General features: G+C 37.3%; 2 protein-coding genes across 2 annotated transcripts in view; both read left to right on the plus strand.

The window, feature by feature from the left end:
* The window catches only part of LOC148071262 (transcriptional enhancer factor TEF-5-like), a 35,848-nt gene extending 27,514 nt beyond the window's left edge, over positions 1-8,334 (plus strand). The window contains exons 5-13 of the mRNA XM_087801787.1: positions 1,112-1,123; positions 2,393-2,518; positions 2,594-2,637; positions 3,380-3,444; positions 4,360-4,496; positions 4,581-4,754; positions 4,849-4,992; positions 5,070-5,222; positions 6,611-8,334. Coding sequence (XP_087657913.1) covers positions 1,112-1,123; positions 2,393-2,518; positions 2,594-2,637; positions 3,380-3,444; positions 4,360-4,496; positions 4,581-4,754; positions 4,849-4,992; positions 5,070-5,222; positions 6,611-6,724 — 969 coding nt within the window. The 3' untranslated portion in view covers positions 6,725-8,334. The remainder of the gene's footprint in view (positions 1-1,111; positions 1,124-2,392; positions 2,519-2,593; positions 2,638-3,379; positions 3,445-4,359; positions 4,497-4,580; positions 4,755-4,848; positions 4,993-5,069; positions 5,223-6,610) is intronic.
* Positions 8,335-9,378: 1,044 nt separating this feature from the next.
* Positions 9,379-15,617, plus strand: LOC148071263 (sphingomyelin phosphodiesterase 2-like). Its single transcript, XM_087801523.1, has 11 exons — positions 9,379-9,553; positions 9,980-10,038; positions 10,107-10,203; positions 11,037-11,113; positions 11,441-11,534; positions 11,673-11,762; positions 11,842-11,924; positions 12,907-13,039; positions 13,112-13,216; positions 13,284-13,446; positions 14,041-15,617. The coding sequence occupies exons 2-11, from the start codon at positions 9,995-9,997 to the stop codon at positions 14,403-14,405; spliced, it is 1,251 nt and encodes a 416-aa protein (XP_087657649.1). The 5' UTR covers positions 9,379-9,553; positions 9,980-9,994; the 3' UTR covers positions 14,406-15,617.
* The last annotated feature ends 228 nt before the right edge of the window (positions 15,618-15,845 follow it).

The raw sequence follows: 15,845 nt of genomic DNA on the forward strand, positions 1-15,845 counted from the left end.
ATCACAAACCAGCACATGTTGATGAATTGTTAGACTATAGTAGTCGTTCGCTACACAACTGATGCTTGAGCAGACAAATCTTGTTATGTTTTTATGGCATGAAGCTTCGTGGTTTGATTAAGCCTCTGCAGCGTCCTGTCCTGCTCCCAGAACTGACTCTATCCCCAAAAATCTCTCTCTACATCTTCAGTTCTAATCTCTCTATGTGTGTTGTCTTCTCCCTGACTGTGGTTTTTGATGATGTCTTCTTGTGTAGATCATTCAGCTACTCCAGTCAAATACATACTGTATGTAAATACCTTCATATTTCAGCAGCTCATAAGTTTAATGACTGATATTGACTCATATATTGTTGATCACTTTTACTGAACGTATTATTGTGTTTACTTTAGTTAAAGACTAAAGCTTTTTAAGGGATACACTGATCATGTTTCATGGCAAACCTTTAGAATTTAATCTTTTGAGGTTTATTTTGCAAGAACAGACCAGTTCTTCATTAGAGAGCTCTCTACTGCCCTCTTATGGAAATGACCAGTTAGGATTATGTCCAATGGGTTTAATAGATGTCATATGGATAGAATTTATTATTACATTTTATTATTATTATTTCGTTGTTTCTTTAAACATTTTGAATACAAAGCAGACTCCTGTCACACATTAATTCACACGCAGGCACATGCACACACACAAACACACACACACACACATAATTGTGCCTTATCCTAATGATTAAAAATAATTGTGTTATGATTTTCTTTTTTCTTTAACTTACTACAAAATAACGATTTAAAAATAAATTGTTTTGATTATTTTTAAAATTAAAATAACTTTTAATACTTTTTCAAGTATAAATAAGGAAGTCTTAAATACGGTCCTCTGAAGTGCACTGTTTATCCATCTATCAGATTCCTAAACTGACTGTTAGGAGAGAATAGTTGATGGATTTCAATATTTGCAGAGTCAGCAAAAGAGTGCTGTAAGTAACGTGATGTCATCATCGTTGCGTAGGTCAGTAAGAGGTTAGCATCTGAATACATCTGGAGTTAAATCTTGGCAGCATAAATGATTCGTCCCTGAATAGAACTAACAGTTTCTCTCTCCTTTGGTTTAGGCGATGAATTTGGTAAGTGACTCTGACTTGTTCTTTTGGTCTGGCAGCAGTCTGGCATGGCTTCCTTCCCCATTGCTGCCCCGTTATTTGGCCAATGTTTGGGAATCAGCCGCATAATGCATCCTGCCTAATGTCACACAACAACACCCCCCCACAGCTTATCTCATAGATGTTCTGCTTGCTTCACCTGCTGGTGCTTTAAGTCATCGGGGAGGTTTTGGTCATCAGGCGATGATGCTTCAGAAGAAAAAGCGCAAAACTTTTTCAGCCAAAATAAATGTATATACATATAATGCATATCATTTAGATTTGTCTGGCTTAGATGTATTTGTCAACTCCTGTTGAAATGCTGAAAATTCAATGCTCCAAAAAGAGTTCAAGTCAAGTGTGTTTTTGTTTTTTTCATGCGTCCTCCGCCCTGGACTGACCTTAGTAACGCTGACCAGCATTTCATCTTTGCTTTTCTTCTTATTGCTTTATTTTCTAAATACTTTTCTACTAATATTAAAACTGACTGTTACCCCTGGTACAATTGAAACACTATACAAACAAGATACTTGTTTGTATTATGATGAGGTTTTATAAAAAAAATTGCTGATGATGTTTCGTGATACTTTAACCTCATTTTGAAAGGCTTTCTGCTCTGTAACTTAAGATCTGAACCACTATTTCAATGAAATCAAACATTATTTTTTTAAATGAGAGCGCCATTTACTGAGCCCTGAATACGATGACACTGTTTTAATGAAACCTCATCAGCGGTTAAATGAAACTTCATCAACCCATCACAATTATCTACAATTGCAATCTAGTTGGAATAAAAAATCAGCTGTTTAATAACATAAATATATTTGTTATTCTTATAAATAAATTGTGTTTAACAACACATTTGTTGTTACTTTGAAATTAGTCACGAGAGATATGTATCATTTTAAGAATAATTTATTTTTGTGTGGATTTTACCTAATACATTTTTTGCCAGTGTTGTAAAAATAAGCTTTTTTTTGTGTTGGCAGTACAGAATTAAATAATGATAAAACACAAAATAAGAAATAGAAAAACCGAACAAATTGAACAATTATAATAAGCAAAATAAGCAAACACATGTTTTAACAAAGGCTAGTCATGTCCACCTATAAAGTAATAAATTCAAGCTGATTTTTTTCCCAACGTTTTAAAACTTTCATACAAACATCCAAGAAGAACAGTCAGTTTACTCCTCATCTTGAGATCCTGGCGCCCCCTTGTGGTTAACCCTCGTCTCATTCTTCTCTCCTGCAGGATCAGGCATCTAAAGACAAAGCCCTGCAGAACATGGCAGCGTTGTCATCCGCTCAGATAGTCTCCCCAAATATGATGAAGCCTCATCTTCCGCCACTGCCCCCGACCCCCTACCAACCGCCCAGAGTGAGACCCTTGCTAGCGCCACATGCTAGTTTTGAAGTGTGAATGGTATGAAAACAGATTTTTTTTTTCTTTCAGTTCTGGCCTGCTCCCATCCAAGGACAACCAGGACCCTCTCAGGAGTAAGTACACCCCACTTCCGGCAGAAGGCTGTTGGGTTCAACTTTGGGTTGGATCGTCTTCGAGAGGCTACTAACTCCTCTGAGCTGCCGGACCTTTGGTTTCATTATTTTTTTCTTGAATGTAGCCATTAACATGAGGATGTTATGAAATTCAGAGGGAGTGGTAACTTACCCTTATTTTCATAATTCTGGATTCCCTCAAAAAAGAAATGGTGGTAGGTTTTTATTTTTGGAAGATAAAACAGCAGCAAGAACCTACTCAGCAAGTTCAAGGTCAGGCGACGACCTCCAATCTCCCGCAAGAAAACTTGAAGCAGATTTGATCAGGGTCAGACATGCGAGGGATTTTTCAAAAACCTGTTTAACAGATCACATTTTTGCACACCAGGCTGGTTCTAGATCTCAACCAGGGACGGACTCCTGGGCTTGGCCGCAACAGCCATGCGTAAGTTCCCCCTCCCTCCCCCCCGCTCCCCCAGGTCCAGGTCTTTGTCTAGCTGCGAGCACCGAAGCAGTACTAACTCTGATGTTTTCACACTGTATAGTATGTTTCCTGCACTCACGTTAATAACAACCACCACATTTATTAAGTTTGGCAGCAATTGAAGCGGGTGGTCTTGCGCTGGTGCAGCAACACATGCGGACACACTAACACAAACACCTCACAAATGCAAATCACCAGCCACACACTCAGGAGCACATTTGAATCGTCAACTGAACATTTTTCTTAATTGTCTTTCAGTATTAAACCATTTGCACAGCCGCCGTACCCGAGCCTATCGGGTCCAGTTCCACAGCCAATACCAAGTGAGTTCTATCGATGACGGTTCATCAAAATTTATATTTAATAGTCGTGGGTTGATGAGGCCTCATGAAACAGCTGATGTATCATGATAGAGTATTCATTTTGAACGACCACTAGAGGTCACTCTTTCTTTGAAAATAAAAGTTTATAAAGCTGAGAGTGCCATCTAGTGGTCTTTCAAAATGAAAACACTGTATCATGATACCTCATCAGCTGTTTCATGAAGCCTCGTCAACCCAACACTAATAATAATATCTACTTGTAAAATAAATGAAAAACCTTCCAGTCTGTATTTTTTTTTTCATAATACTTTTGTAGGTTATTTCAAAAATAGAAGCTACAACATTTATGCTATATTTTATTAGTAACCGAATAGTTAGTGATATGTTTATGAGGCTTCATGAAACAGTTGATGAGGTATCATGATACAGTGTCTTCATTTTGAAAAAACCACTAGATGTCACTCTCAGTTTGAAAATGATGACAGATTTAATTGAGATAGTATACCAAAAATTGTACAGCAAAGAGTGACATCAACCGATCACTTTCGTCTACAATTTCAATTTACTTGAACATTTTTTATATTTTTGTTTATATTTTTCAAAGTCAAAGGTAATTTATTGACGAGGAAGTGGTTCGTTTTTGTGAATTAATGTAGTAAAAATAGTAATTTGTGTCAAGTAATTTTTGACTCTATATGTGTTAGAAATTATTACTTTTTGTTATTGTGTGTGCAAATTCCAAAATAATTTGTAAAAATGTATAAAAATAAAATAATACAGTTAAAAAAATGCTAATACATTAAGAAATATGTTTTGTAATAATGGTTATAGTTTGGATTTAATTAAAAATAACGGTAAATGGTTCCATCACTATTTACATGTATTTTCTTTTGTTCCTGTAAACTGGATGTCCAGGTTATGAGCCAATGGCGCCCCCTCCTGCCCCAATCGCCACCCCGGTGCCAGTGTGGCAGGACCGGACCATCGCCTCCTCTAAACTGCGGATGCTGGAGTACTCGGCCTTCATGGAGGTCCAGCGAGACCCCGACACTGTGAGCCTCGACCTTTTGACCCATTACACTGTGAAACGTTTTTTAAACATTATTTATTTTTGTCCCCTGCCTGGACCCCCGCAGTACAGCAAACACTTGTTTGTCCACATCGGACAGACCAACCCTTCGTACAGTGACCCGCTTCTGGAAGCTGTGGACATTCGGCAGATCTATGACAAGTTCCCGGAGAAGAAGGGCGGCCTCAAGGAGCTCTACGAGAAAGGGCCTCAGAACGCCTTTTTCCTGGTCAAATTCTGGGTAAGAAAAATGAAATAATGTAGTGATGCAGTATTTGTTGTTGTTCACCGAAATCTACTTCACTTAAAAAAATCCTGGTACATGTGAACCACAGGCAGACCTGAACAGCAGTGGCATGCAGGACGGTCCTGGTTCCTTCTACGGCGTCACCAGTCAGTACAGCAGCGTGGAGAACATGACCATCACTGTCTCCACAAAGGTCTGCTCCTTCGGGAAGCAGGTGGTTGAGAAGGTGGAGGTGAGGTCAACAACAGTTGATACGATCTAGACTTTAAAAAAAGAAAAAGGTCTAACGTTGTTTGGTTTGCGTGGCAGACGGAGTACGCTCGTCTAGAAGGAGGAAAGTGCGTTTACCGAATCCACCGCTCGCCGATGTGCGAGTACATGATCAACTTCATCCACAAGCTCAAGCACCTGCCAGAAAAATACATGATGAACAGTGTTCTTGAAAACTTCACGATCCTCCAGGTACGGGTTCGGCTGCAATACCACGTTTCTGTCACTAGATGGACGTAGCCAGAGCGAATCAATAACAAGCGCGCAACGGTGGATCTAATTCTTGTTCACAATTTTTTTCCAAGTCTAGAATATTTTTACTTGTGATGGGTCAATGAGGTTTCATGAAACAGATTATTATGTGTCATGACACAATGTCTTCATTTTAAAAAGACCAGGTTTCATCAAATCACTAGATCAGAGCCTAAAGCAGAGAGTGCCATCTAGTGGTGATCCAAAATGAAGACACTATATCATGATACCTCATCATCTGTTTCATTAAGTTTCGTCAACCCATCACTACTATACGTCATACCCAAAATGCCAACTTGGATGAAACCAAACACACAAATAAAACAAGTATATAATACCTTATAATTGGATTTCTTTATCAACAGTATAGTCTTACTTCAACTGTATAGTGTCTTGAGATAACTGTGTTATGATAATACACTTTAAATAAAATTGAATTGAATTGAAACCTAGAGAGTATTTAAAGAGACGCTCGCTAGTGAAATGAGGTTTCATGATACAGTCTTGGAATTTCAAGCGCTCAACAGATACTGCTTTTATTTAAAAAACTAAAATAAACATCGTCTTAGTGGTTGAAAGACAAATATTGTTAAGCAGGATATGCTATATTTTAGTGGCCTTTTAAAGTGAAGACACAGTATCGTAATGTATCATGAAGCTTCTTCAGCCCATTGCCAACCCTTGCCTATTTAACTGCTGACTGTAATCACTTTTTTTTTTCTTTAGTTGTGTGTGTGAAGAAGCGATTAAAGACACCTCTCAAAATATGGAACTAATGTTTCATAATGCTTCATTTACACTTTCAATATTCCAAGGACACAAAGTTCAAGGGTTGCCATCCCTTGAACTTTGTTTGAAATGTTTCTCTTTTTTTCCTCAAAATTGTTTCACTGAGCTTTAGGACAGTGGTCCCTAACCTTTCTCCAACTGAGGGCCCACTTTTAAGTCTCAAAAACCTTTGCGGCCCACCTGAGACCCCATAAATACGAAGGCATTCGAAGCATAACTGTAAACTCTCAACTGTGTAACTTATCACATGTATAATACTCGAAGGAAAAACAATATAATGAAAAGAATATTTGAAAATGTTTAATAAACTTTTAAACTTAACAAGTTTAAATATTTAAAACATTATTATGTGTATTTTTATTTTGATATAATTACATCCACCCTCCCACAAAAAAATGATAACATTTTGGAAACGATTTTGCGACCACTTGCAATACCTTCAACGGCCCACAAGTTGGGAATCACTGCTTAGGACATATTCACGTCACTGTTTTATGGTGTGTTTTTTTACTGTTCACACTTGTTTATTCTGCCCTCAGGTGGTGACAAACAGGGACACCCAGGAGACCCTGATGTGTATAGCGTTTGTTTTTGAGGTTTCCACGAGCGAACACGGAGCTCAGTATCACGTTTATAGACTCGTGAAAGACTAACAGAAAGTGTGATGAAGCGTGACACAATCTCAACGCACAGGAAAATCCACAAGAAGCGGTCAAAGTCGTTTGACAGAACCTTTTCTGGACACAATAAAAGCTGTGTATGCAAGGATTAATGTGGACATGTGACGAAATGTTGAAGATTCTTTTTTTTTGTTGTTGTTGTTGTAATTTTCTCTTGGACAACCAGCTTATAAACATGTGTTTCAACATGCTTTAGACGGAGTGGGTCGATGATGGAGCTTGACATGTGTTGTTGATGGGAAGAGGATGTGTTTGGGGTTCACAAGTTGCGTGAGAGGTGTCGTTACGACTGTTGAAGAATCGAGAACTGGACCACAGAAGAAGAGGAAAGGATAATAAAAAAAAGCAGCTCTGCCGTGTTTGTTAGGATAAAAAAAGTGCCTTTTTTCTCCAAAGATGAAATCGTTGCCTGCCACTTTGGATTTTTACTACCTCTTATTTTTCAAGTGAACAGAAGATAGTTTGAGAAAACAATTTGGAAACCTTCAGATGTTCTAGTCGGGCATGCAGACGGGTGATAAACTGTGCAGGGAGAAGGTTGTTTTTTTTTTGTGTCGCTTTTATTACAAATTCAGGTCATTCAAGCATCTGACCTTTGACACCAGCAATGCCTCGAGCCGGTGCTTGGTTACCTGACGACACCCGTGTTGCTCCGACGATATCAAGAAGGGTTACTAAGCAACAGCAAATTTTTCTTCCTTCACCTTTGTAGCCTTTAACAACAAAAATATTTCTGTACTGTGAGTCAAAAAGGAATATATGTTACATAGGAGTATTTTTTGGGGACGTCACGTTCATATTTGTGATAAAATCACAGCACAGAGACCATAGTTGAAGAGGAGGGAAGTGAATCACTGTTTCTTTTGTTTAAAAAAAAAAAGAAGATGTATGCTGTGAAGTCACATCATTTACTTCGTTCTTTTTCACCAGTGGGGGAATCTGAGTCCATTGTTTTTTTATATATATTTAACACATTATTATGTATATTATAAGTGAAAATATCAGACGGAGGGGGAGAACTGTTGTCTCTGTGCTGTGGAGTATGACCATTGATTGTTATTTATAGGGTAAGAATCAATTATTGGGAGGGGAGGGTAAGGGCACCAGAGACGAACTGATTTCTACTGGAAATCACAGGACGCCTCTCAACACAGAAGAAGAGTCTGTGTGCTTCACTGGACTGTTTGGCGTTCACCTGTGCAGTTGCCCCCGGCTCTGAATCTCACTTTTCACAAGCTACAAACAATAATATCCAGCAGGTCCTTTTTCTCCAACTAAACTTTTATACAGACTTTTTTTTTTTTTTTTTTTGCTGTTTCCATTATCAAGATGTTTGTTTTGACTCTTCTGACCCTCGGTGTTTGCTGAACGCTTCACTGAAAATGTGTGATTGTGCTAAAAACTAATAATGAGATATCTATTGTATCATATTATGAATGGTGTGGGCAGTTTTGTTGTTGTTGGTTTAAGGTTGTTTACTATTGTCTTTGTTTCCATTGTGCATTGCAATTTTATACTTCCAAGTAGAGGTTGGACTATGTAATCAAACAATTGTATTAACAATAAAAGACACATGGTTCTTGGGGGCATGTTCCCCATACAAATGTATTAAAGTAATCTTGTTTTTCTTCTTGTTGTTGTACAGACTTTAGTTGTATTTGTTCAGTAAGCAGCTTGAATTTTCTTCCAGTAAATTTCAGAATCCAGACATTTTGGATGAAAGAATGCATTGTACTTAACATTTATCTCAGGTAGTTAAAAAAAACAACAACTAATTGATCATTTAAAAAACTTAAAAAATAAGACTTTTGACTTTTCTATATTTATTTCAAGATTATAGATAATTATCTATAAATATTAATTACTAATTAATTATACTTACATTTAAACATACAGTAGGTGTTGTTAATGAAGGATAGTAATACATATACAGACTATTGGCTTTAAAATGAATTCCTTACATAGAGATAAAAACAGAATCAAATCTTAATTTTTATATTGTGTAAGTTGTATTATTTCTGCATAAGAAACGCGAAAAAGTCAATTTTTTATACTGGAAATATTGGCATCATTAACAATAACTAATTGAGAAAATAAAATTCCAGACGATGGTACTGCTGCTATTATATTATATTAAAAATATTCATAATGTATTCAATGTTTTTGTTTAGCAGTTTTTATATTTTCTTTACAGAAAAATATTTCCGAATTATTTTTATTTAAATTCTAAAAAGTTCTAGTTGGTTGTGCAAGGAAATCGTTAGGTAAGGAAGATGTTGAATCGTAAAATAAACCAAAAATAATAATATTTTAAATCAAATATGTAATAAATATTTTCAAAGATCATGAACTACGTACGAAAAGCTCAAATCACTAACTGCAAAAGACATCGTTTCCCAGAATGCACTTGTGACGCACTAAACACGGAAGTTGCCCCCGCGTTTCAAATTACAGTTTAAAAACTGAATCCAGCTTTTAAAAAGTTTTTTAAAGAACATAATTATCTTGGCGCTTGTAAATTAAACACATGGTGATAATTTGGTATTTTAACTTTGAATAGACAAACGATTTAAGATGAAAGCGGAAGTGGACAACCGGAAACAATGACGCCCCGTACTCTTGACTCACACCGGCAGTAAAAATCACTCTGCGGAGTTTCAGAACAAATATTTACTCTCGTTGGATTCTTGTCAATTTGAACACACGTCGGAATGAATCTTGAGACAACAATGAGTCCAGAGCTCACTAGCTAGTCTGCTACACTTGCTAGATCCCCGCAGCTGACGTAGAAGGAGTTCGAAGGTAAGTGAAATACACTTAATAAAAATCCATTCTGTCACTTTGTACCTGTCAGTGTCTGCAAAATAACTCAAACTAATGCATGCTAATAACTGAAGCTATATATGTGTAAATGACAATGACTGAAAATTCCCTTTTTATGTTGAGTTGTCATTATTGGGTTTACTACTTCCCCATTTTATTCTCCAAACAATCCCTTTCAGCAGTATCTGGAGGCCCGTGATGGATGAACACCTTTGACTCCCTCAACCTTTAACCCTTAACCTTTCTTTTTTGTTCCTTTATCACCCCGGTCAGGTTTTTCTTTGACTACTTTTGTATCAACAACTCATCTATTCATCTTCAGGCTCACCTTTGCAGTCCCAAATGAAGCACATTTTTTCAAAAGATGTGAAAGTAGCACTTTTCTGATCTGTTCTTACTTGACAGGTCAGTTCGCCCAACATGTCGGACTCTCTCTGTGTCCGAGTTTTCTCTCTGAACTGCTGGTGAGTCTTGATTCCCCATCTGTCGACGTGACACTTTGCACATGCCAGATTTGCTTTTCTTTCTCCAGGGGCATTCGGTTTCTGAGCAAACACTGCGCTCAGCGTTATACCATGATCGGAGAGTTGTTGTCTAAAGAAGATCACGACCTGGTGCTGCTGCAGGAGGTACCAAAGATAATGTTCAGTTCAATTTAAATGTACATACAGGAAGAAATGATTATTTGAATCACTTACATGTTGTTTTTTAAATGTAGGTATCCTTTTCTTTCCTTTCCATAAAATACATTTAATGAACCTTTCTAAAAATGTACTGAATATGCAGACGATTTTTTTTAAATCACTAAAAAAATAGACGTTCTAACTAGAAAAATAGTAGTAGTAGAAGTAGTTGTGGAAGTAGTAGTAAAAGTATAAGTGGTAAGTCAAAGTGGAAGGAGTTGAAACATGGGTTGAAGATTTTCCCCATTGAAGTTAATGGGGTAGAAAAAGAGTAAAAAAGGATGAGTGGAAGAGATAAAAGAGAGCTAGAACATAGCTCACTTTTCGTAAATGAGTTGAATTGATAAAAGTTGGAACGGATAACATTTGTGGGAGGAGAATGCGGTACAAAGTTAAGGTCAGAAGAAAATAGGATCTCAATTGTGTGAATGCTTAACAAACAAAGGTATTCTCATTCTTCCTTATGAAATATGTTTAATTAACCTTACTCAGATGTATGTGCAGGAAGAACTGATTATTTGAATCAACATTTTAATAACATAGCAACTTGCTTGTAGTTGTTTTTTAAACAGGTATTCTTCTTTTTCCTTGTAAAATACGTCTGATTTATCTTTCCAGAATTTTCATGCAGGAGGAACTTATTATTTGCATCGCTTTTAAAATATGAAATCAATATTTTGACATAATACCGACATACACTTATTAAAAGTTATTCTTTTAATAGGTTTTATTAACACAAGAAAGTCAACTTCATATCTCTGACTCCAATTTGTTTCCAGGTATGGAGTGAGAAAGATTTCCTCTTTTTGAAAAAGAGACTTGGCTGTAGCCACCCTCACTCACACTATTTCAAAAGGTAAATTCATGTTTTTGTTTGTTTTAACAAGTGTCTAAACTTTGGTTCAATTCAGTATTTGAGTAGTGAATTTTAAAAATTTGGAAACATTGTTGTCGCTGCTAGTAAAGTGAGTTGATGATAACATGATGTGTGGTCGTCCTCAAAGTCAGTGGGTTTCTTGCTCGGGTCACAAGACCCGGATTAATGAAAAGGCTTTACTTTTAATCCCTTTTCAGCGTCAAGTTTAGTCCTCACATCTTCCCTGAACAACATTCGTTTGATGAAAATGTGATTTTAACTCATACCTCCCACACTGTTTTCTTTTATCTCATTTTTTTGCGGCAGTGGTGTGATCGGGAGCGGACTAGCACTTTTCTCCAAACACAGGATCCACGATACATTTCTCTACCAATACTCACTCAACGGTTATCCTTACATGGTGAGTGTTGAGCGAGGGATCTCAAAGAGGAATGTTCATAATCAAAAACTCCTTTATAGTCTTCTCTTAAATATAGAACAACCGCAATGTTCTCAGTTAAATGTCACGTCTTTAAGATGATCTCGTCTGCTCATGCAGGCCCACCACGGAGACTGGTTTGGCGGCAAAGCCGTGGGATTGGCGGTGATCAACATTGGCAAGTTGATTGCAAATGTTTATGTCACACATGTGAGGTTATCTTCTCTCGCTCTTTCTATGGATCCTCCGATCTTAGGAAGTATTGATCCAGGACTCTGTTTTGTCTCAGCTGCATGCAGAGTACTGCAGAGAGAAGGACTCCTACCTGCCTCACCGAGTGGTTCAGGCCTGGGAGCTGCAGCAGTTTGTTCGGTGAACCACAGATTTGTTTTTACTCTTCCCTTTCCCTTATAGTGTCTAATGTTACCTGCGTGTGTAACCAGATATATTTGCATTGTATCGTTTTCACCATCTGCTTCACCTCGTTTCACAAGCAAGGCTTTCATTTCCGACATTACTGCATTTGTTTATAATAATCTTTTACGTGAGACTAAGGCTTTAATTTGAGAAATTTGGAGCTAATTTTTCCATCCAAAAGTTTTTTTTAAAGCAACACTACGTAAAAATTGACATTATAAAAATGTTTATATTTTATTGAGAATTATTTTAACCATGTTCTTCACTACATAACCGTGTCAGGGCGACTTGCTTAGAGAGTCTGTAAGTGTCACATGACCACCACCGCTTGAATACTGGGTCAGAGACTGCGTTTTCATATGATAAGGACTGGGACTTTTTGAAGTATCCAGGAAGATAAATCTAAAAACTGACACAATGAGAGTCTTTATCTTGTCTTTGAATACAAATGTACACACAGAAAATTAGCATTTGTAACAAGTGACTAAATACTTTGCAGTTGTACTATTTCGACACAAGGGGGAGCATGAGACACTATTTCAAACCCTGCGGATTGGCCGATAATGGTATTTCCAGACCAGAATCCTAATCACCTTTACTATTACACCGAAAACGCCAACGCCCAGAAGATCAGTCTTTGATTTAACCTAAATGTATTACTTTAAAATCTACTTATTTTAAAAGAATGTATTGAAAGCAGTCAATAAGCCTTGAGCTGTTCAATAAAACCAAAAGTTACTTGACATGCTTCAAAGATCAACATATATTTTGAAGATCTAGTTTAGAATACATTAGAGTAATTATATTAGTAATTAACATTATTTGCTTTCCTATTGGGACGACTTGCACGTCTTATTATTAAATTGTTTTTTTTAATATTTAAAGTAGAAGTCACACCCAAACAGAACATTCAGTAAAGTCTCCTTCTGTCCATCAGTCACACCTCTGCCGGAGCAGATGTAGTGATTTTAGGAGGCGACCTCAACATGCACCCTCTGGACCTCGGTAATCGAATGCTTCGGTCTTACACAGGACTCCGGGACTCTTATTTGGAGACTGCCCACTTCGATGTAAGATGATTTATTTTGTGACACTGATGAGGGTCATCATTAGATGTTTTTTTTCTTCCTTTATTTGTTCAGGGATGTGAGAATGGCATGACCCTGATAGAAGTAAATCCTTTTGTCGGTAAAAAAGCGATTGTTCCATTCGAGAAGGGCATCAGAATCGACTACATCCTCTTCAAGGCGAGTTGCTGTCTCAGTCCTAGCAGAATGTCAATCAAGTTCTAAAGTGTCTACGTGTTCTTTCCAGGGATCCTGCAGAGCCGACGTCAGTTGCTCTTCTTTGTCCACCACCAAAGGCTCAGTACCTGACCATCCATTCCCGTACTCTGACCACGAAGCACTGACCGCCGTGCTCAAGTTTGACCCTCAGTCTCACACAAGTGTCACGAAGGACCCTGATTTGACCGGAGGTAATATTTAATATATCAAGCTATGGAGCTCTAATGAATGTCTGTGTTTAAAAAAATATATATTTTTAGTATTAATTTACTTAGTTATATTATTTTAAATTGAAGTGTGGTAAAATAATAAATACAACATCCAATATTTAAAAGTGATAAAATGTAACATATTTAACTAAAAGCAGTGGATGACATAATTAACCAATCCATAGGAAAAAAATAAATAGATGAAGCGTTTTACATGAACGAAAATCTGCTTGAGCATGTTTTTCTGAGAGATAAATTATTAAATGTTCCCGGTTCAGTGCTTCACTAGTTACCCACTAGATGGCGGCAAAGCTCTCTTCTATTCCAAACCGACTCAAATTGTTAAGAATATACAGTAACAGATAGTTTCTAATCGTCATATGAATAGCCTATGATAAGCTTTTTTAATTGGTTGTTGTATTATTGTTGAATGTATGTGTTACACTCTATCTGTGTCATTGTTTTACTTTAAAATGTATGTATTAATGTATGTTAAAAGAAAGTAAAATTACAAGATGTTTTATGGTGAGTACGTTTTAAAAGACCTTTCTAACTTCCTTGTATTGTTTTCAAAAGTGGCAGAACTCATCGACATCCTGACAGAAGCCCGTACGGAGGTCAAAGTGGGCCTGCACTGCGCAGAGAGGATGCGCTACTCTGCCGCTCGCACTGGAGTGATGGGTCTGGCCCTGCTGGTGCTGGAGCTGGCCATCTTGGCCGTCTTCTGGCTGGCCCTGGGAACCGAACAACCGTTCCCGCGGGTCTCCTTCTACCTGCTGGCGGCGCTCTGCTTCGCCATCCTGCTGACCACCTTCCTGCTCTACATCTTCTACACCATCGAGATCAAGTCCCTGCAGGGGGCCGAGGACCAGATGAGACTCGCCGGCGGTAGTTTGCAGGAGAAGTTGAGAGGGTTTCCTGCGAGTCAGCTGAAGAGTTGAGATGATGAAGATAACCTGGGAGTCCATTTTTTTTTAGCTCTAACAATGAATGTACCGCCAGGAGTCGTGAGTGAAGAATCTTATTATCTTGTCTTAATGTCTCAAACTACTGAGATTTGAATCTATGCACCAACACAAAGACAGCAGAGTACCTCCCTTTTCTTTTTCATTCCGACAAAGATGGTTCCACTTTTTTTCCACACTCCAGCACTCACTTGAAGCAGCACCGAGTTTTTAAAGTACTGTATAGAGCTGTGACTTCATGTAGCATCCACAGAGGGTTCTTTAGCTTTGAGGCTAGCAGACCAGAAGTTGTTAACTGTTAAATTCACTAACTTAGCACTTTCATATATTTTACTGTGTAGTCAGCAACCAATCTTTCTGAAATACCTTCATGCAGATAAACCTCCTATTTAAACCTCTAAAACTTTAACAAGTAAAACTATATCTTGCATATATTTTTTTTTTGGTGTCATTGTAACTTCTCTCGCAGCTAACAAATCACAAAGTGGTTTAGAAAGCTTCTAAAATGTTTTCGACATCTGTTCAAGGTGTGGTTTTCAAGTGGAGTCAGGCACTGCTGGTTATAATCACATTTCAGTGACGACGATCACTTCCGATCAGGAACTTTGTCACGCAAGGTAGGATGTCATAATGTTGGAACACTTTCCCGAAGTCATTTTGAATGTTCTATGCCGCTAATTGGCAAAAAAAACTTTCAATGTGAGTTAGAATTTTGCTTCCTACCGATGCTTTTACAGTCTCAAGACAGCTGAAGAATGAAGGTTCACGTTATGTAGCCGTGCACTTAATTAATCAAATTGCTTTTTTATATATAGTTGGCATTTTTAAAAATTCAATGTTTGTTGTCTGCAACCAATGAACTTGTATTTTGAAACTTCAAATGTGACGTTGCACATGTTCCATCTATTACGGTTTGATTGCTACAACCTCTTAGCTATTGTAGTTATTTAGAAAAAACTTTTCTGATGACCAATATTGCGTTGTGACAAGTGTTTTCGATTACTCCGTCATAATAAATAATAGGAAGTTTTCAAACCATGTTTTCCCTTTTCAAAATAAAAGTTGAACGGCTGCAAAACAAACCATCCGCTGAAAAAAATTGCTGTAATCTCACTTAACTGTAAATGAAGAAAAAAGGTTTATATTATTTTAATCCACAAATTTAATCAATAAATGCACAAATGATGACTGAGTTGTGTTTGCTCTGTTTGTTTATTATAAAATTAATAAAAGAATGGGAACAAACTTCAGGTCATTTTGAATTATTTGAAGTTGGTTTAACCAGGCATGATAGATCTAAATATAATTGTTGTTTATTGTAACGGTTAAAGATCAGGTTTGTTGTCATGGTTATACCCGGTTAAAGGGGAGAGAGACTCTTGTCTACTTTGTCTCAGCAATAAACTGTATTTGAGC

The sequence above is a fragment of the Callionymus lyra genome, chromosome 10 (genome assembly GCF_982586985.1).
Source record: "Callionymus lyra chromosome 10, fCalLyr1.hap1.1, whole genome shotgun sequence".
Taxonomy (NCBI): domain Eukaryota; kingdom Metazoa; phylum Chordata; class Actinopteri; order Syngnathiformes; family Callionymidae; genus Callionymus; species Callionymus lyra.